The sequence below is a fragment of the Porites lutea genome, chromosome 11 (genome assembly GCF_958299795.1).
Source record: "Porites lutea chromosome 11, jaPorLute2.1, whole genome shotgun sequence".
Taxonomy (NCBI): Eukaryota; Metazoa; Cnidaria; class Anthozoa; order Scleractinia; family Poritidae; genus Porites; species Porites lutea.
In genome coordinates this window covers 9,419,778-9,442,306 of record NC_133211.1, presented here as the reverse complement: position 1 = coordinate 9,442,306, position 22,529 = coordinate 9,419,778, and the positions used below count along the sequence as shown (strand labels likewise).

The 22,529-nt window shown below is 39.6% G+C and overlaps 1 protein-coding gene across 2 annotated transcripts; it reads left to right on the top strand.

Annotated features, from left to right (window-relative positions):
- The first annotated feature begins 19 nt into the window (after positions 1–19).
- On the top strand, positions 20–21,979 carry LOC140952233 (S-adenosyl-L-methionine-dependent tRNA 4-demethylwyosine synthase TYW1-like). Of its 2 annotated transcripts, XM_073401662.1 has the most exons (21): positions 20–129; positions 1,234–1,394; positions 2,157–2,279; positions 2,914–3,015; positions 3,574–3,759; positions 4,953–5,052; positions 5,302–5,477; positions 6,537–6,656; positions 6,810–6,855; positions 8,558–8,626; positions 9,887–9,939; positions 10,424–10,542; positions 11,056–11,165; positions 12,755–12,826; positions 13,768–13,873; positions 15,405–15,540; positions 16,865–16,975; positions 17,644–17,712; positions 18,411–18,509; positions 19,498–19,554; positions 20,669–21,979. In XM_073401662.1, exons 1-21 carry the CDS (start codon positions 42–44, stop codon positions 20,828–20,830), a joined length of 2,265 nt encoding a protein of 754 aa, XP_073257763.1. In that variant the 5' UTR covers positions 20–41; the 3' UTR covers positions 20,831–21,979. The 2 variants fall into 2 exon arrangements, 1 of the variants encoding a protein (XP_073257763.1); XR_012167341.1 differs by lacking the exon at positions 20,669–21,979 and having other exon boundaries at positions 17,644–17,743; positions 19,498–19,521.
- Positions 21,980–22,529: the final 550 nt, after the last annotated feature.

Below are 22,529 nucleotides of genomic sequence, written 5' to 3'. Positions count from 1 at the left end.
GAGCTCGGCAACCACGTTGTGTAAGAACATTTTGCAACAAGATGGCGGCTCCAAAGAGGAGTGTGTCCGCGTTGTTTTTCCTTCGGACACTGGCTTTTTTTGTGATATATTTATCCGTCCAAGTTGAGGGTGAGTAGTTTGAATGTAGGCCTAGGCCTTGTTAGTATAACATATAAATATACTCGCATACAAATGTTTTTCTGATATCTGTGTTACTCTTATAAATCAGTAAGGCTTACATTCACGTAACTTACATTTTTGCAATTAAATGAAGCATGACAAGTCTTGTGCGTAGTTATACTTTTCATACGTAAGGGTTTTGTGTTATCTTTAACCAGCGAGACTTCATCTTTTATCAAGTGTAAAACCCCGAGGAAAATAACGTGATGTATTTAGTCTGCCATTCACAATAAGTAACTGATTCTGTGCATATTTTATGATAAAGGAGTTTAATATGGTCGAAAACTACGGGACATTTTAACGTTGCTTCTTCTAAACTATTTCATATGTAGGATTAACTGCAGAATACCCTGCCACTTTAAAGCAACCCCTAAAACAGGTGGATACGCGATATGCGGATACTCAGTCACTACGTATGCGTATGCCCAAATTTTAATTCACTTCAGTTTTAATTTGTGTAAAAATCGGAGGTAGAAAAGCGCATAGAAGGGATAACTGCGTATCCACGTATCCAGCTCTATCAGGGATACAGCTTTGAAGTGGCAGGCTATTCTGCAGTTACTCCCACGTGTGTCTCACTGCGAAAAATAAAATGTCATATAGCTTTCTTACTTTGTCAAACTTGAAAAATTCTCTTGAGAATTCCAAAGTGTTGTAATCAATGCTTGTTATCCTGGAACCAGCCTCGCAAAGTCCTAAATACTCATATATCATTTTTACGTGTAACATTAAATTGTGTTGAAATACTGAAGGGTTCAGTCAAGTCAATTTACCAGTGTAAAAAATGAAAAGCTGACATTTCAACATTTGAAGCAAGCCTTCATTAAACGATGGACTGATGTATTTGGAACATTACAATGTGGCTTCTCAATCTGTGTACAAAGAATAATTAAAATAATCTGTTAACTTTACTGAACTGCTGTTTTGGATATACTGTAGACCCTCTATATCAGGAAGGTAAATGTATAATTAACAGCTATTCCACAAGTGAGCGTTTTTTAAACATTTTCCTTTTGAGGGGAATTACTGTACATGTAGTGTTTTTTTTTTCAGGGCACCCTCTAAGGCATGATAGAAAACCAACCTGGCAGGACCGACTGATAGAATGGTGGATGTCTGTAAGAGGGTTTTGGGCAAGTCTCATTGTTGGTGGAATCTTGTTCTCTCAGGTGTTGGTTAAATTAAGAGAAAGAAACAACCCTGCTGGCTCAGAAGTAAGGATTTCACTGTCATTAAAAGTAGTTTGGTTTTAAAAAATAACAACAAAAACAAAACAAATTCAAAAGTGAGTTTTCCTGCTGTAGACTTTACCATCCATCTGCTGGAAGGGAAAAGCAAGCAAGTTAAGAAGTTGTAAAACTAACATTGACCACCACGTTGAGCTTAATAATGCAAACATAGTAGTTAAAAGGTTTTGTCGTTAATCATAACTCTAACAGCATTCTCAAATCCGATTGGCTATTCAACTGTCCTGATTTCAGTACTAGTTGATAACAGAAGCATGAATTGGTAACAGAATTTCCTGTTGTTGAATTCGGTCTGTAATCATACTCGTGATAAAACAAATCAGACTCCCGCTAATTGTCATCTGATTTTGTTAATCACTCGTATGATTACAGACCGAACTGGACTCCACTCAGTCCTATTACTGTACACTATGTCTTACACGTACAGCTATAGACATATTTTAATTGTATAGGCTAAACTTCATTTTTTTCTTGACTGGTTAAGATTAATAAAAATTACCCGTAAACCCAGCATGCAATTCTTTGACTCTCTTTCCACTCCTCTAAAACATTGCCTGTATAGTAATAATGTTTTGCAATTTACTTATAATGAATATTCTTTTACTGTCATGTACAGATTTTACAGAGGGGCATCTTTAGTCTTTCAAGAGTGTTTTTGTTTATTTGGGTATAAGGAAACTGAAAGGCCTACTTGTTATAAATAGTCAATGATTGGTATGATTTCAATAGGAAAGTAGAGCAGCCATTAAGGAGTCTTCATCACTGCCACAATCCAGGATTGAAAAGACTAGACAAGCATCAAGATCTGAAGGATTAAAAATCTTCTTTGGAACACAGACAGGAAAGGCAAAGGTGTAAGATTTCACCATAATTTCCCAATTCTTTAGTTAAACTTCTCTGTCTCTGAAGTGGGTTCACAGAGGTAGAAGTTTCAAACTTAAGGTACATGTACATTAAGGAGGGCCATCTCAGTTGACAATTAACAGTCACAAGGCAGTCTACAGATCATCCACCTGTGATATAATTACTGCTTATACATGTAGGGACTGAGGACTAAATTTTAGCCAGGCAATATTGTGAGGACTTCTACCTCAACCCTCCTGCCAGCAGTTATAGAACGAAGATGTCAAAAAGATAACTTTCTTTATTTGAAAACTGGGAACCCATGCAAATGTAGGACACCCAGATGCCAACCTACCTAAAACTTCCTTGACTGTTCGCGATGGTGAGGTGTTGAAAGCAGCAGATGGGTGAACATGTTGCACTTTGTTTTAGAGAAAATCAAAGTCAGATGCTTCTGTTTTCAGATTATTTTACAAAGGGCACTGCCCAACTGTGCCTTGTACATATTAAAAAAGGGGCAATTTTGTCAGATGTGAAAAATCAATATCAATTTATTTTGACATGTGGATGAGGATCTTCAAAAATGATTTATAGTAACGTTGTTTAATTTATCATAATAGTGCAATGTATTTTCTTTTTGTAGCACCTAGCGCAAGGTCTACATTCTGTGGTGAAGAAGTTGGGGCTAAAAAGTGAAGTTGTGGATTTAAAGAACTATGAACCAGAGGATAGTCTTTCGGAGGAGGTAAAGATTGTGTCATTCTCACAGCAGTTATCTTCAAAGCTGTGACCAAAAATGATAGATGATGTTTGATCTACATGTACATGGCCTTGAGATTTGACTACAATGGCCGGAGCTTCTGGAGAACCCTGAGTAATGATCATTATGACAGAAACGAAAAAAAATCAAACCAAAGAAATATTGTTACTGATTGACAGTGTACTGATCATCTAGACAACAGTCAGAATCTCTAACCGCTGAACTTCATGAAGGTCTAAACTCTCAGTGCGTTTATTATTACTTGTACATTCTGGTGGGACAGTTGTATGTTGATAGTGTCCTGTGTGGAGAAATGTAAAAAACGTAGTAAATGTATAGTTTGGTAAAGAATACAGCTTGAAGGAACTGTTCATCATGTCACATGCTAGAGGCAAAAAAAAACTACAAATCTATGATGTCTAATTCACTGGTCAAATCAAAGTTTGCAAATTGCTATTTTATTAGATCTGCTATAAAGACAAATACATGAAAATCTTAATAGAAACTTATAAAGAGAATTTATACATGATTTGAAATCTACAGGTGAACACATGTGTGTTTATCATAAGCACATATGTGGATGGGAATCCACCAGAGAGTGCACAGTGGTTCTACAAGTGGTTAGAGGAAGCTTCTAATGATTTCCGTGTGCAAAAATCATTGCTTCAGGATTTGGAATATGCAGTGTTTGGCCTCGGAAATTCTCTCTATGAAGATAACTTTAATAGGGTGGGTGCCTGTGAGCTTATCTTTTATGTTACCCTTGGAAACTGGATATTCTTTTCTAAGACCTGTAATATTGGGACATGTGGAGGTGAGTGTGGCTGAGCAGTTAACATCTCGAACTCCAGATCTAGAAGTCCGGGGTTCAAGCCTTTCCAGTTGCCTTGTTTCCTTAGACAAGGAACTTAAGTCCACTTTGTCTCTCTTCACCCAGGTGTATAAATGGGAACTGGTGACATACTGCTGGGGGTTGATCCTGCAATGGACTAGCATCCTGTCCAGGGGGGAGTGGCAATACTTCTGGGCATGCTTCATGCTAAGGAAAGCAGGATAAGCTCTAGCTGTTTGGGCCTTTGACTTGTGTGTGCCTTTACCTTAACTTACGTTAATACTGGGATGCACAGCAGAAGTTACCCAACAGTAAGAGTTGTCTATCCCTCAATGCTGATAATTTTTAGACTGTTAATGAGGATGCATTGTATAAAGTGTGCACAGGTTTGGTATTACAGGTTTTGTACAGGTGTATATACACCTATACTGGGTGTATGCTCTGGTGAAATAATTTGAGAAATAATTTGGTTTCTTTAAATTCAAAAATCCAGGTTTCTTGAAACTCAGATGTGAAACTTGAGTCTCAAGACTGAATTTTCACATCTTGAAATTCAATTACTGTATTTCATGCTTCAAGCCTTTTTCAAGAATAAGTTTCAAAGATTAATAATATTGAGTCAAGACTTTCAACTTACATGTATATCACGGCTGAAGATTGCATGGATTGTCAGCCATCTCACCCAAATTGCTGGGGACAACATAAAAATTAATGGAAATGGACTTGCAGCCCTAAAGGAACTACAGTGGAACCTGGATTTAACCAAGGGCCAAGGGACTGGCAAACTTTTTTTGTTTGCCATATTATGGAGGTTTCGTTATATCAAGGTGTTTTTCCATACATTTTACTATTACTGGGGTAAAGAAAATAGTTCGTTATACTGAGGTTTTCATTAGATAGAGGTTCGTTATATAGAGGTTCGTTATATCTAGGTTCCACTGTAGTTGAAAACTTTTATGAGCTTACCTAGAGTAAGATTCATTTTATTCTGTCACTCATGATCAGTGGCTTATATGTGATGCATTCATACATGCAATGCTGGTATCATCTATATTGACAATGAACATGGTATGTTTCATACACCCTGTAGGTTGGAAGGAATTTAGATAAGTGGCTTGAACTGCTCAACGCCAAAAGAGTGTTTCCTTTTGGAGTAGGAGATGAGAATGTAGCAAATAGCAAACATGGAGGTACTGTACTAAGCATTACTTGGCAAAAGTACTCAGTGAAATTCCTTTCCTCCCTTTTGTAAGCTATAATAATACAGTTGTATGTAACACTCCTAAAGATATCTGTACTTGCTGAGCAGCAGACATTTTGAGTCCAGCCCTGTTACTATAATGTGAATGGTAAAATTTTTGGTCCTTTTGGTATCTAAAATTATTACATTAAGGTGACCTTATTCTGCATTGACTCCATTTTATAATGTTTCATTTCAGGTACAGAGAATGATTTTAAATTTTGGAGTTCAAAGTTCCTGTCACACTTCAAAGAAAGTAAAGAGGGTTCAAGTCAAGGCAGCTGTCATTGTTCTACTGATTCTCAATCAGTTAACAAAGCGTGCCATCAGAAGCAAGACGGGGCTGATGAGGAGTGCAGGACCCAACAGGATGAGGTGGGGTGGTTGGATCAATATTTTTAGGACAATCGCCTTCGACATACATGTAATGATTACCACTGGTAACAATATTAATGATGAGGTACACATACAGATAGATGCATGTATGGTGATCACGTCAGCATTGTGGGTTTAGTCATAAAAATAGCAATCTGCTTCCAGCTTGAACTCTTTTAAAACTTTATTACTTAATTATCTTTGTAAATAGTTATATCTTTATTATTTTCTACTGAATCTGGATTTTCTTTTTTATTTAATATCTAAGTATTAGTATTTTATCTAAGTATTAGTATTTTATTTAATATCTAAGTAGTTTATTAAAGAAAAGGGGAAGGGGAAAGGGAAAAAAAAAACAAAAACAAAACAACTAAATTTTGTTTTTTTTGTTTGTTTGTTTGTTTTTGTTTTTTTTTTCTCTTAGTACCACATGATGTATAGTTATGTATAAGTTTTCTATTCTTAATTGTTTTATCTTTTCGTTTTGGAGGGCAGTTTTTATATGGGAATTCAGTTTCCCCCTACTGCTTTCCTTTACCTATTGTACTTTTATATATGTATATATATTTTTATTTTGTACATTGGTAAAAAGAATTATTAAACTTAAACTTAAACTTAAACTTAATCAATGTTAAAACATTGACACAGTGTATCAGATACCCACTTTCCATGTACATATACATATAATGTCAGTTCAAGCCACCCAATGCACATATTGCAGACACACGTCAAACCATATTAATGGGGTCAGTCTAAAGAAAAGGAGTTTTTTTTATTGACATGGTTGAAGAAATTCATTCAACTGTTTCACTCTCCAGTGCTTCCTTAACTTGGACAGGAATCTCTGTCACACATTATTTCTCTCCCAGGTGTTTGTTATGGGATCCAATGACATACTGCTTGAGGGCGGGGGGGGGGGGGGGGAGTGGGGGAGGTGTACACTATCATAGACAATAGTTCTCTACCGACAAGTGCCCTCGAATTGCAATGTTGTTTTAACAATGTATTATTTTGAATGCATGACGAAGCAGGTCCCTTCGCCTTTACGTATATTTCAAGGTTTTGTATGAGAGTACCAGTGAAGAATCTGCAGATGAAGATGGTGAGCAAGAAAGTGAGGAAGGCTTGCTAGACATGGAAGATTTAGGACCTATGATGAATAAAATGAGAAAAACTAAGGTAAAACATCACTGGACTGTGATCTAAAGCCTTACAACAGTAGAGTGTTAACTTTACTTAAAAATGCTATGATCAGAGAGTGGCAGCTTACAATGTATATTAGTTCTTTGTGTAAAAATGGTAGATCAACTCTAATTCATCTTTTTTTTGTAGGAAGAAAAAGAAGCTACAAAGCTGAAGGGGCCAAAGAGAAGTATAGGTATGATCATTATGCATTTAAAGAAGCAAAGCGTTTATTTCCAGCTATGCAGTTGTGACTAAATATCTTGTAACTTTGACCCTAACTGTATTGCGTGTGCTACTGTGAACACCAGACAAGATTTTTGACATATTTTTGACAAGTTGGAATGTTTGATGTCTGGCAAGTGGCCAGTCACAGTGGAGAAAATCTTTTTCCAGCTATGCAGTTGTGACTAAATATCTTGTAACTTTGACCCTAACTGTGTTGCGCGTCGTACTGTGAACACCAGACAAGATTTTTGACATATTTTTGACAAGTTGGAATGTTTGATGTCTGGCAAGTGGCCTATCACAGTGGAGAAAATCTTGTAACAAGGCAGCGAAATGACAAGTTGATCAGCTGAGAGGCTGAGAGGGTGTTTTGAGTAAACGGCATGGTGGCTTATCAGGTGAAGGTGAAGCACAGAGAAGAAAGGCTTTGCACTTTCTTAATCAAAGATATCACTTTTGCGAAGCTTATGCAGGAGATGAAACGCAACTGCTTGCCACTTGCACACTTACCCTCTTCAAACATTCGTGTACGGTAATCCAAAGTTACAAGAGATGTGTAAAAAAACAAAACTGGTCAAGGTGTTCAGATGGCTGATTTAAATACTCTTTAGGGTGTTTGTTAAAATCCAAATAGGGGTTAAGGTTATATCCAAACCACAGTACCGCGTGTTACTTCCTATGATTTCTTTTTGTTAGTTCAAGGACATTTTCTTTGCTCATTTTTGGCAGACTTGCAGTACATGTACTTCTAAATTTGTCATTTTTTACAATACCGTTAAAACTTTTTCTATAAGCCTGCCTTACAGACAGTCTCCACTTCAGTATACATGTAGTCTGACATGTGGCCCTGATGAAGGCTAAACTAAAAAAATCCTGGCATTTTAAGATATTGCAGAGAGTATCTTTTCAATCACCCACTTCTCAGTACAACAATCCGCCGATCCTGGCATACCCTGTGAGCGAAGCTTCTTTTTATCCTCTTGAGCGAGGAGCAGAAAAGGAAGCTCTGCCTAAATTGCTGTCAAGCCTTTGAAATTGCTGAATCTCAAACTTTTGGACTAGTCAATCTTGTTTTCTTTCTGTCAAACTGGTATTCAGAGTGTGAGCGTCTGTTTATTGATAAACTGATGGTCATAACCCAGCCTGCTGTACCGAGCATGTGGCTATTAATCCTTTAAGTCCCAGGAGTGACCAACATAAATTTCTCCTCACAATATCAATACATTATCAAAAGGAAAGGTCAGGAGATTTACCAAAATGATCACCTCGGGAAAAAACGCTTTGATCTTTTATCAAATTCTCCCTACTAATTCTTTAAGGAAATGTATGGAGATCAGTTTGGAGAATTTGTAAGTGGATATCGGGGCTTAAAAAGTTAAGGTTGAGCTGGATACTGTATCCTAGCAACATGCTGCAGATGCTCAGCAAAGATCTGACTCAATCCATGCACAGTCTAGTTTCTTGAGTATGCCAAACTTGAGCAAGGGAAACAACGGCTCTGCCAGCAGGATGATCTGGCACAGGTGAAGTTTAGGTTTAGACAAAACAGTTACACCTGTACACTACTATTAGCGACACAGTACTTTACAGGTAATGATTAATTTCTGAACTTAATAATATAAAATTAATTTAAAATGCAGAATTTTGTGTTTAATATTTTTATTTTTAAGGTAAAAAGAAACATGTAGAACCTAAAGAGATGATTACTCCAGCATTGGAAAAGGCTTTAACAAAGCAAGGTATATTTTTGAAACTTCATCATTACAGTTTGAACTAGGAAAAACCATGAAATTCCTGAACCCCAGGAATAATGTCTTGTCTAAGCCTCTTTCTCTTTAGTTCAAAAGCAGTTTCTGTTCTGAGTTTAGCTGGTTCTTTTAAAGCATTCAAACATCAAATTGAAAGCTAAAATTATGTACAGGAATTTGCTCTGTACACATTCAGATCTGAATTCAAATTTCATGCAACAAACCCGTATTATTGTTACCCAGCTTTGAATACCCACCCTTGGGTTTAGACAGACAAAGTGTAGCAAATAAAGTTTCTTGTCTAAGGAAACAACACGACTGGGATACCTGAAACCTGACTTACAGATCTGAGGTGTTAACCCCTGGCAACACAATAAAATTCTAGAAGTACTTCCAGTGGTAAGAGTTAAAATATTTAAGTAGTTTCACATTAAAAATGGTAAACATATATGCATTAGTCAAAGGGAAAACCACTGTTAAACTGATATTTTTCCAAGGTTGAGACTCTGAGGGCGTTTACCAAAAGTCTGAACTGGCAGGCCAGACCAGTCAAATTGAATGCAAAATGTTAGCCTTTTCGCCAGATTTTTCCTAAAACCCACCACTGCCGAGCACACCATTTAGGAATAAACTGATCTACGTACACAGTCCTTATTGCCCCCGCAGGGTTCCGGCCCAGAGGCCGGAACCCGCGGAGGCACCCTAATGTCCCCCGCGTAAAGAAGAAGTATCGTACCGTCTTACTGTTAGTATGTGAAGCTTTCCCAATTTGATGAAACTAGGCGCGCACGACGGTCCCGGTTAATTTTCAGCATGTGCGCCTGGCTCAGCAACCGCGCAAACTGGGTTTGTCAACAAGTTGCATTTGTCGAATTGTGTCGCACTCAAGCACAACAAGTGGCTCCATGAGATGTATAAAAAACAATTGTCCATCCCAGGCATGTCATGTATGAGGATTTTCATTAACCCAAGAAAAAAAATTGTAATAATTGAGGAAACACAAAGGAGAACAAAAGAATTACACTCAGAAACTCTAATACGAAAACTGCATTTCAAAGGTTCATGGCAAATACATGGACAACCACAAGGAGTCTTCATTCGGGTTTTAAAAGGTCGGGGGCAGATTTAGTGACAACTATAACTAGTTAATAGTGGAATTCCCTTTACAATTGACTGGTCTGGCTGGCCAGTTCTAGTAATCGAAAAGCGCTCTTTGATTTCTAAAAGTCTATTTCATTTTGTCCTTCCCAGGGTATCGTTTGATTGGAACTCACTCTGGAGTTAAGCTTTGTAGATGGACAAAGGTGAGGTCCCGTTTGATTTAAACTCATCTTCAACTGATTGGGCATTGGAATGGGGAAGGTTGGGGCTAAAACAACCTGCAAAGTTTTAGACGCAGATGCACAGGTCGGAGCCGTGGCACAATGTAAATGAGCCCTGCCAACTTGTGGGACACCCCACAGTCTAGTGCATGGATGGCTAAAACAGACTTTGTTTCCAGTGTTCTCTCCTACTTGTTCCTTGTGGAATGAGAATGTGACACAGGGACAAGTATGAAAGAAACCTGGGAACGAGGTTGGGGTAAAACCACTGGCGGCATTGGCCCGAGGTAGACTTACCTAGATTTCATGTAGCCACCTTTAAAATTTGAATGGAGACACCCTCTAAGGGCCACAGTGTATTATGGAATTTCCATTTTATTAAAACCTAAATACAAGCTATTTTGTACCATTTGTATACAGAGGATGAGAGAATCGTACGTAACTGACGCATCTTTTGTGTTTGCAGTCTATGTTGAGAGGTCGTGGTGGCTGCTACAAACATACCTTTTATGGTATTGAAAGTCATCGATGTATGGAGACCACGCCAAGCTTGGCTTGTGCAAATAAATGTGTTTTTTGCTGGAGGTATGTGTGCACGTATTGGCTTAGGTGGCTGTAAGTGAGGTTGTAGAAAGGGAGCTTTCGGACAGCAGCCAGACCCTTGATAAAAGTTTTAGACAGGGAACAATGGTGGCTCAGTGGTGAGAGCACTCGCCTCCCACCAATGTGGCCCGGGCTCAAATTCCGGCGTCAACGACATATGTTGGTTGAGTTTGTTGTTTGTTCTCTCCTTTGCTCCGAGAGGTTTTTCTCCGGGTACTCCGGTTTTCCCCTCTCCTCAAAAACCCACATTTCTAAATTCCAATTCGACCAGGAATCAGGTAGACACCTGTAGACGAAGAACCACTTTGTGGATGTGCTATCTCCAAATCGTTATTTATTTATTTGTTATTTTATTTAGACGTTTGAATAGTCTCCCTTAACGTTGCGTGACGAGGCAACAACAGCTGCGTGGGAGACTACGCCTTGGACTTTTACTTTTATTATTATTTTGCTGTTAAGGGAAATTTTATTGTTTGCTCTCCAACTGTTTTAAAGACATCACACCAACCCTGTTGGAACAGAGTGGAAATGGAAGATGGATGATCCAGATACAATTGTTAATGGCGCCATGGACAATCACCGTAACATGATTAAACAGTTCAGAGGTACAAAGGGCCCTCGTCAATGTTTAAATAATGAGCTATCTTGATTTGAAGCCATACTGTGGATTGACTAACCTGTGAACAGGTATCTGCGCCACAAACGGAAGTAAACGTTTGATTAAGTCCGTCCGCGAAACGGCTCTGAAATCCTTGTTCTGGGGCCCCGCCTGTGTACCTCGATTTGAGTACGCGTCATAATGAGCCTGTTAAAAACGCCACTATCGATTTGCCAATCAGGTTGGAGAGATATTCGAAACGCATTTCCGATAATTCTTTGAGTCTGTTGGGGACAAGGAACATTAGATCGGCATTACTTAAGCCTGTTCTCAGACCCTCTATTTTATCTTTAAAGTCCGTCGAGCTCGGGTGATAGAATGTAAACCACAGGGGATTTATTGACCGCCAGTGCAAGAGGGTAGGGGTGGGTGAAAAAGAAAATTTTTCTATCTCGCGCTCCGCGCTGGTTCTCGCGCAATCGCTTCGCTCTCGAGCTCGCCGATGTTTTCGAAAAGAACGAAAAGAAAAATGAAACAACGTCGGTGTACAGGCTAGCATTGCTTCGCAGACGTTACTAACCGGGGTTAGATCATGTCTGCTACGCAGGCTAGTGAATAGGCTCCTGGGGAAGTAAGGTGAAGGACGCTCGCGCTTTCTAGCTTTCTCGTCGTTCTGTACTTCACAAGAGTCAGCTTGCTCACAGGTTGTGAATGGACATTACAGTAACCGTGGTGTCTGCCTTGTAGTGTATATAGACCTGTAGATTCGAGGACAAGGACGACCACGATTCTCGTATTGTACAAATATAGACACCCCGGAAAGCTTCATTGTACTTCTTTCACCAGAAAAGTCAGCGCGTTTATTTTGTATGCAAGGAGGTTAAGCTCTCACCCGAGTACATTATGAGAAAACTGCTAAAAGTTGACAACTTGCTTCCACCATTACGACATTCTCCTATAACCCGCAGAAGAAGGACGACATCTATCATGTTTTCCCGCCAAAATGACGCTGGTTCACGCGCGCGCACTACGTAGTATTGAGACAATCTCGTCCTCGTAGTCGTCCTTGTCATAGAATCTAAAGGTGTTTATTGTAGTGGACAGACAACTACCCCCAAATTGACTTCCGTCTTAAAAAGGATGACGATGTGTGCTGTTAGAGAGATTTACTAGATTTAGAGCGACGTTTACGGTAAACTGCAAACGTCAGATTCAAGTTGAGAATTTCTCAAAATAGAAAACGTGCAGCTAAAAACAGTCCAAAACAATTGTTATAGACAAAACTAACATGTAGCCAGTAATTTAGGCGTAGAAGTAGTGAACAGTAAAGCACATGTTAAGGGAAAACTTGGTCACGTGGTACAAATTCACATTTGCCGTTCATCAGTTTCAGTCGAGCGATACATGTTATTTAATGGCAAAGGAGGTGATTCCTGCGGACAAGAGAATCATAGCTGCCAATTTTTCTAATCTCTGCCTGGCTAAGAAAGAAATACTTCGGTACTCATAAAAAGTATTCACTCAGTGAATACCGAAAAACAGATCCTTTGAGCGAACGCCTATAGAACAATAATGTTTTATTTGTACCATTTTCAGGAGTTCCTGGCGTTAAACCCGAACGATTTGAAGAAGGAATGAAGATAAAACATTGTGCACTCTCACTAGTGGGTAAGCAACATTTTCTTGTAATACTAAATTGACCTTGGTTTTCCTGTGAGAAGGGACTATTGTAAGCACGTTCGACAAAGGAAAAGAAAGAGAACTGCATGCTAGAGGAAGTATTTAAGATATTGAATTAGAAGAGTAAGTTCTGCTTCTTTGAGACGCCAAAAAAGTACGTGTACTTTTAAAACGCTTCCAGCGTCTATTAAATGAGTACTTAAGGTGAATTTCAGCTGCGTTTAGATGTGTAAGATTAAAAGAAGTTATGTAGTGACTTAAAGAAATGAACGAATTGCAGACGCTTTCCTTTTTCTGAAGCTGAGTAACACATGCTCAGTTGGGACGCAACGGTCCAGTTCTCTTTCGCGTCTCGCCGGTCTCGCGTGGGGTGATTTTCACGCGCGCTCGCGTTTCACTCGCTCTAATATCCATGAGGAAAAATGGGGTCTACTCGTAGTCTAGCTATGGGATGAAATCCGAGTGGAGATTCGAGTTATCCTGGTAAATGTCTGTGAATTTTTGATGAAGGGAAAGGAAATGTAGTTCGAGTTAGCGGGGAATTCTAGTTATCCGAGTCCGAGTTAACTGAGTAAAAATGACTGATAAGTGGGTGAAATTTAAGGGAAATAGGACTTGGTTCGAGTTAGCGGGGAGTTCGAGTTGTCCGAGTTCTAGTTATCGGGGTTCTACTGCATATATGATTTGCGCCTCGTTGGCTATAATCTTACTTCATTTCTCAAGAGCGAACAGAAGATAATTTGTTGGGTGCCTTTTATGATTTGAGAATAGCAGCTCAATTACCACGACTTCTAAGCCAATAAAAACTCTGAAAATGCCGCATTATCCAATGATAAGCGGCATTCTAACGTTTAGAGTGTCTAAGCCAGGTATGTGATGACTATACGGATTACCCAAATAACTGTTTTAACAGCTGTTTTGCTTTACAGGTGAACCTATAATGTATCCAAGAATAAACGAGCTTGTCAGAATTCTTCATGGACATGAAATTTCTTCTTTTCTCGTCACAAATGCACAGTTTCCTGATGCTATAAGGTGGGTGGTCTGTAGTTTGTTGTAATGTCATTTTTAAATTCCGCTTTTGCGTTTTTTATCTTTTTTCTTTCATGTCGCCTTTCCTTCTGGGAAGCGATTTTACGCGCGCTTTGCACGCTCGCGTGTTTTGCTTGCTGTACTATTTCTGGGGGAAATAAGCGACTTCTTGTAGTCGCCCGTACTTGAGTTAAATGTGGCTAAATATCATTTAGGCAAAGTTAAACTCGAGCGAGTTGGCCAGCAGTCTTCTCCCACTTCAGTATGTGACCTACGGGGCGGCCCGCGGGGAATTGCAGGGCTCATTGTGTGCCCTTTTGCTAGTGTTGCTTTGCATTGTAGCTTTGCTTGCTGATCGTCGCGGATCATTTTTAGCCTTCTTGCGAATCATTGCGGATTCTTGCTGATAGTAGCGGATCAATGTTTGCCTTCTTGCGAATCATTGCGGATTCTTGCTCCCTCTCCTCCCTCCCTGCCTGGTGGTTTGGTAAGTATTTTCTCAGGTAAGTATTCTCTTAGGTAAGTATCTCCACTGAATTTATTCAGTGTGACGGTGCCGGTTAGTGGCTGCTCTTGGGGTGGTTCCCGCTTCCAGGGTTGCCATGGATACCTCCTCTCTGCTTAGTGCATTTGGCCCCCCACTAACCTTTAAGGCACCAGCTCCCAAGCTCATCATTAAAGATGAGTTTAATTCTATTTATTTCTGAATGTCCGTATTGATAAAATCATAACAAAGTAAAGATTGTTACTGAACATCACAAAATCACACTTTCAGAGAGCAAAATACTGCTTTCATTCAGTTTGGATGTAGTCATGGAAAGTGCCGTTTGCAAGGCAAAGGAGGACCCTCATTTCTTAGTTATTTTAAAATCCTAGGTTTTGGTCCGTGCAAGGAGATCGAACCCATTATTTGCCGCTTTACCGACTGAGCTAGCCTGAGAAAACTTCGCGGGGAAACCAGTGGTGGCGTCGCGAAATGACGTCTGAGAAACGAGCGCAGAAATTCCATACTGATGACCCGTCACTACCAAGATCTGGGGAGTGCTTCGGATTGGTTGAATCAAATTTTCCACGCGGCACGACCAATCAGAAGCACTACCCAGATCTGGGTAGTGACGCGTCATCAGTATGGAATTCATGCCCTTGTTTCACAGACGTCATTTGGCGGGAAAACCAGTGGTAGCGTCGCCAAATGTCGGCTGTTTTCTCAAGCAAAGGTGTTTTTGAGCGGCGCAAGCCAACCGAAAGTGAAACCTTTCCTCTTCTTATATACATTGACGCCATCAGATTGGTATTGCTAAGCGTCCGTACTCTGATAAGGACCATCTGCCCGAAGATTTGGGCGAAAATTAATAATGCAAAAAAGTCCACTTTCGGCTGACGGTGTCGCTCAAAAACGTCTTTGCTTAAGCTCAGTCTGAACGGGGAACCTCCGGCCGCAGTGGATCGTGTGGGTCCTGCGTACCAGCGCCTTATCTTTACCGTGGCTCTCCTTACAGTGCTTCACGTTTACAATAAAACGTTTTTCCTTCAGAAACCTCATTCCAGTAACGCAATTGTACGTGAGCGTGGACGCCAGCACAAAAGAAAGTCTAAAGAAAATTGACCGTCCTCTCTTCAGGGATTTCTGGCCTCGGTTTTTGGATAGTCTCAAGGCTTTATCAGAAAAGGTTTGATATTGCTCATAATAAAGTTGCGCGTAAGACTGGGTTAGCAGTGATGTGTCCAATGAGACGCTCTACGGGACGCTTGCGCTTCTTTCATTGGCTATTGCGACTATCACTATTTTTAAAATTCGTCCCTCAAAACAGTCTCGTGATGCATTTCGACACAGGACCGGCCCCGTCGTGTAACCTCAAAAAGGGGCCAGAGCCCAGTCAGCCTTCAAAGAAAGTGGTGTCCGATAGCTCGCGGCTAGTGAATTTTGCTGTCGGACCGGTGAATTCTGTTCTTAACTTGCCCGACGGGCAAGTGAAGTTTTTTTGAGGAATTCAAATTACAGAAGAACTGTGAAATCAATTCTGCTCAGCAAATAGTTTTTGGGGCTAGTTGAAATATCATTTGGGCTAGTATATTCTAGCTTCAGGTTGCTCGAATGGCAAGCTGTAAAAATGACTTTCTTTGCACCCTGCCAGTTGTTCGAAGGCCGATTAGCGCTAACTCGCGGTTAAATTTTCTTTTGCTTTTGCTCAAAAGGATTTTCTCGGATAATTACTATATCTCTATTTTTTTTTAAAGCATTCAATCATTAAATTGAGGACAAAAAGAACTAAACTGAATTTACTTTTTAACCTTTCATATCTGAATTCGAATTTTGCACTAAGCCTAGAATATCTTAACCCAGCTTTGAACAACCCGGTCCTGTATCCTTACATGACTTGGCATGCTAAAGAACAGGCATATTCTGTATTAGTAAAATCCAGCCAGTGGTCTATTATCAATGCTGCGTTCTGGTTGGTTGCGCTACTACTAGGCTATATGTTATAGCCCACTAGTAAGCGAAAAGCGCCGGCTTTGAAAACCAAAACAGTGGCGGCTGAATAGCGTTTTGCTAGCTAGTTGTTTTGTCTCGATATTTTTGACCAACTAGTTGGATTTTACTTAAACAATTATTCCTCTCGCTCTCATGGCCTCTGAGCCAATAGCCCAAGAGGCCGAAGTCCGAATGGGCTATTGACTCAGAGGGGCTATGGGCTATTGGCTATTGACTAAGAGCCCACATTCGGGCTCACATTCGGGCTCGAGGAATAATTGTTAATTACCTTTACTAAAAAATCCTTTTTTACAAAGTAAGTCCTCGCGCCTGTTGATGTGATCGCTCTCCACCAAACAGTCTCGACATAGGATTTTTTGCCCTGTATTTCCGTGTTACATACACAGTATATGAAAAATGTTGTTGTCATTATTGTTGATAAAGGACACATTCGATGCCAGCTACTGTTAAGGACTACATGGCCTACAGGGTAACTGTTTACTAACATATTTACTATTTAGGGTCAGAGAACTGTATATCGCCTGACTTTGGTGAAATCGTGGAACAGCGAAGAACTCCAAAACTATGCTGACTTGGTATCTGTTGGTCAGCCCGACTTTATTGAAGTAAAGGTAACTTAGTACAAGCACATTTAACGATAGCATAGAAAATATACACAACTGGAGCTTGCCGAAAATTGGCAGCTTATGCAACAGGAACCGAGGAAATGAAAAAATAAAAAAATAAAAAGAGTACCGTAAACTGTCGCTAATAGTCTCCCCCGTTTATAAGCCCATCTAACTGTAAACAAAAAATACATCGGATTAAAAAAACCTCGTCCCTCCTCTCCTAATGTATTGAAATGAATTAGAACAACAGCAACAACGACTACTAAATTTTTTTTTGAAATTCAACACTATAACTAATTAAATAATTTTCCCACCCGCAAATAGCCTAGGGACTAATCGAGGCGGAAAGAGGAAAGACACTTCTATTTATTATGACGGTTTGAAGCTTAATTTTACACCAGCAAGAGATCATAATAGGACAGACACCAGTAAATGTAAAACGTATTTCGACCTTTAAACTTTAAGATCAAAATTTGAATTCTCATTTGTTGCTCCTATTCATTTCCTACAGAAGTAGTAGGGAGAAATTGATAAAATATCAAGCAAATTAATCTAATTCATCTTGTGTGAGTCATGTCCGTACTTCTCATGACCACTCTGTTTTACTTAACTTAATGTTCCATATGTAAACCTGTCGTGGACGTTAGCTAAACAGCTCTTTCTCGTTTCAGGGTGTAACGTACTGTGGGGAGTCTAAAGCATCAACTCTAACAATGGAGAATGTACCGTGGCATGAAGAGGTATTTCTAGGGACTGAATAAGAAATCTTAGGTAAAATTAGTTCATAACAATGACTTGATGCCCTTTTCCCTACTCTTAGGGCGCCGTCCATTTGTCAGAAGTGACGGGTCAGACCATTCTCGTCGCAATAATAATTTCCCTTTTAATCAAATCCAGCCAGATCAGTCAAATCCTGAATAGTATGGAAGGAGATGGTTTTTCAGCAAAAGCTCTTGAAAAAAGCCTATTTTATTGTCAAATTGACTGGTCGGGCAATGGTCCGGCCAGCCAGTCCTGACAAATGGAAAGCGTCCTTAGTAAATCCTTTCACTGCTAATAATAGCCTGCGAACGCAGACGTATTTCTGGTCGTTGCTTCTCTCGTCTGTGTTCGCAGGCTATGCTGATAAGAGCCAAAGTCAAAAAAATATATATAAATAAAAATTCAAAGTTTCGTTTCCGAAAATCATTATATTTGAATAGCTACACCATTCAGGATTTTGTCCGCAGATGCAAAAGTTAGAATGTCAAATAATCTCCCCGTTAATTAGTCTAGAAGGGAAATGGTTACGGTTCCTTTGTAGTTTTCTGTGGGTAACATTGAATAAGAGACAAGTAAAAAATTTTGCAAACTAACTTAGTACCAGAAAGTGCTAGAACGTTTGTTGCAAACAAACTTTATCAAATAAAACTGTATTTCTTTGGATTATATTCCTCAGGTTATCGGCTTCGTTCAGCAGCTCGCTGACTTGCTGCCTGATTACGAGATCGCTTGTGAACACGAACATTCCAATTGCCTCCTTATTGCTCATAAAAAGGTACGATTTAACTTTGTTCAAGGCTAGAACATTCCTTTCTCTCTTATCTTCTCTTTTTGTTCTCTTTCACGATGTGCTTGCACATGTTTGTTTCCAAGGAAGCTTCTTGTTTTTTGCTGTTGTAAATTTCTCCATGATTTCTCTAAGTCTTTTAATGCCTGATAACTACTTAATACATTTGCATCATACCTTTGCCATAAGTGTTCATGTAAAATATCATGAGCTGTACCAGTCTTTGAGTACCAGTCTTTTAGGGCCTGTTTACATGGAGTGGGGGACCCCGGTCAAGTGGGGTTGGTTTCTTTTGTTTTCACGCTCTGGGGGACACAAAACAAAAGAAACCTACCCCACTAGACCGGGGTCCCCCACTCCATGTAAACAGGCCCTTAATGTCTGATATCTACTTACTCTTACACCACAAGTACGTTTGTAAAACCCCGCGACTAAGAACCTGGATTTTTCCAACTTAGCCTAAACAGGTTCTTATGTAAATGTTAGTTAGCACAAGTTTAGCCTATTTAGATTCTTAGATAGGTTCTTATTTTCTGAAGAAAAAAAAAAAGACAGTATAGCTAAGAGTATTCAGTGTTTCAGCTTATTCCTCGAATAAAACCTGCATACCTTACATTGCAGTTGGAATGATGAGGCACCTTTGTGTCCAAAGAAGATTCTGAATGTTGACTTATCTTCTTTGCCTAAGTGTACAGAATTTTTTCATAGATCAGTTTTAGAAATAAGAACCTGTTTCAAATTTTAGGCTAAACAGATTCTTATATAGAGAGGGCTTAACTGGCGAATTTTAGCCTAACAGGTTCTTAAAATGTAGGTTCTTAGTTGCTGGGTTTTAATGCATTTCATAAGCAGTACCAGACAACTTATTTTGGAATCTAAAAAGGGTTATTGTCTCTTGCTTCAAGTATACAAGAGGGCTAGTTATCTTGATCCGGAAAATTGTAGGTACTTACAAGGGATTTTACTGTATTTGCAGTTCAAGAAAGATGACGGCTGGTATACGTGGATCGACTACCCAGTATTTCACCAGTTGGTGAGTTTCGGCATTCTATGTATTTCTTCCTCTTTTGATTTGATTGAGCACCATTCATGTTAAACCTTTGGCTACAAGTTTTTGTCCATAAAACCAATTTACAGCAAATGGAGCACAAGTTAGGGCTTTTTTTCGGTTTTCAATTTTTACTGATTTTGAATTTGTTAAACCTGCAATGTATATTGTCATCATGGTTTTAAACATGTTAAGAAGTTCATTCATTGTAATATGTGTATAATGGCTGGTTTATCATTTATCTCAAACGATAATTGGTGATCGCGGCGTTTTGAACGCGTACTTCATCAGGCGATTTGTGAAAGTCGTTATGGAATTTATCCAGCGAGTGTTCTTAGGGCCTGTTTACATAGAGGTGGGGGACCCCAGGTAGGTGAGGTAACCGGCAGCGGTCACCCCACCTATCATGTAAATGTGATCAAATTAAAATAAGAGATTATATGGACAGGTGGGTTACCTACTTCTTATTTCCTATTTCTATTATTTATCTCACCTACCTGGGGACCCCCACCTTCATGTAAACAGGCCCTTGGTTATAGTCGAGGTTTGAACCGTGGGCTTCTCTTTGCTGTAGTAACAAAAGATCTTGTACATTGAACATTCGCTTTGGTGAATTAAGGGGGATAAATCACGTTTTCTTATCGGAAAAAATAAATCGGTAAAGCCATAGGCAACTAACAAACTTTCTTTCATTGAAAGTTATTTTACAAAAGCTGTGAAAAATTCTCTATTGGCTCACCCACCAGGTTGTCCACTACACCCGCACTGTAACGGTCCGTGTATTTGAAGAGTGCTTGCTTAGCTTTACGATTTACATAACGACGAATTTACGATCCGTATCAATCAAGTATACGGACCGTTACCATCTGTACGGATCGAACTGATCGTACGAATCGTAACACGCTGTGCACTGATATAATAATGAGATACACGCTTCGTATGTGCTCAGAATACGGACTCTTGGTAGCTTTTGACGGTTTGTACGGAGTGACGATCCGTCAACTGCTCTTAACGGTCCGTAACAGTGCGGCAGTATTGTACATGACTGGAGGTTCATGGTTCTACATTTAATTAACTTGTTTGTAACTTTTCCCAATAGATGCAGAAATATGAAGAAAGCAGTGGAACAGAGAGCTTTACTGCCTTAGACTACATGGCCAAGACACCTGATTGGGCTCTAATGGGGCATGCGCAAAGGGGTTTTGACCCGCAGGAGACAAGATGGCACCGCAAGAAAAAGAAAGACATCAGTGGCTGTTAAACAAGCCTGCAATTTCAGCGAATATAATTAAATTACGAGCCCTAAGGTCTTTTGCCGGTAGCAGATCAGTGACCCTATCTGTTGATACAAATTTCTGACTGCTCGAACTAGAAATTGTTTTCCCAGTGATAGATGCATCGGAGGGTCCAACCCCCCGGGGGAAGGAGAGGGAGATCCTAAGAACGAAGTCGTCGAGGGGTCAGCTGTGGCACCCAAAATTAGTTACTTCAAAAATATTCGCAAAGTGGTGATTGAGTAGGAAGAGAATGTATACCGGTTGCTAGACTGCTGCGCGACCTTTCCCGCCTGATTCACCATAGCTTCATACCTCTTAATCTTGCTCCGGGCCTCCTGGGTCCTACGCTCCCTGGAAGTGAGCCCATTAAATACCCTCCCGTATGTGTCACCGTGGGAGATTTTAAAAGTACGAGGTCGTGGTCAAAGAACTGATGTCTCGAAGTAAGGGAGTGGAAACTTGTATTCCTTTATATTACGGGGTGCGATCTATTGGGGTCCTTTTTCGTATATTTTACTAATAACCAGAGTAAGGAGCATCGTTCGTTTTATCGGGTTTAAAGGTGCTCGTTTTATTAGATTTCCACTGGACGTCGACTTTCATTATTTCGTGAAGCATACAACCCGACAAATACTGTAATCTAAACGATAGCCTCCCTCGTAATCAGGAGAAAAGTTGCCATCTCATCGTTATTACGAGCATCCCTATATCCACCTGTTTAAATTATTTAAATTTTAAATCTTTGATAAGCTGCCTTTTTACTATTAACCTGTCATATGTGCCGCAATTTACGAGTTGCAGTGATGAGTGGGAAATTCGGTTGGCCCGATGTCACGATCAGTTGTAAACTTTGCGGACGTTACTGGGTGGGGTTTTGGTTAGGTGTGCAGACAGTGCACTTCAGGACTCTGTTTTATAAGATGTTGAGGAATCTTTGTTAATTTCAAAGGGGGAATTCACAAATTGGCGGCTAGGAAAATTTGATCTTAAGACTCAAAATTGGTCGCAATTTTTCTGTTTAGTTTCTTTGTATTTCTGCTTTAAATCTACACATTTATTTCTACTTTAAACGTACACGGATTTATTTTACAAATGGGCTCTCTCTAGCTTGAAAAAAAAGTTATTATTCTTCACCTTTTTTGTCGTAGAAGTATAGCTGCATTATTTTTGGCGGGTTACTGGAACGAACCTGTTTCGGGCAGGAACTGTGCAACATACTATAACAGACTTCCTGGGGCCTGTTTCTCGAAAGTCCCTCAGCTTTTCGGGCCCGAAAAACTGTTTCATGTTTCCCATGTTTGCATTCAAGATCAAAGTTTCAATAATTTTGAAAATGATACAGTTTACGAAGCGAAATTGACCAGTAAATGAGCTACGAACTGTACTACTATTCAACGGGTTTTGATAAATAAACTGAAATTGAATTTGAAAATAATTTGCCTTCGGGCCCGTAAAGTTACCGGGCCTTTCGAGGCACGAACCCCTGATCCCTCATTCCCGCTCCTTTTTCACGAAAATCCCGCATCCCGCAATTTTTTTTTCACCGCTTTCCCGAATCCCTCTTTTGTTTTCAAAAATGATGAATAAAACAAAATAGAAAACTAACTATAGTTTAGTTTGAAAGGAAAAAACACAACGCACGCCTAGTTGATTCGCATTTGCCCTTCAAACGTATAATTTCCC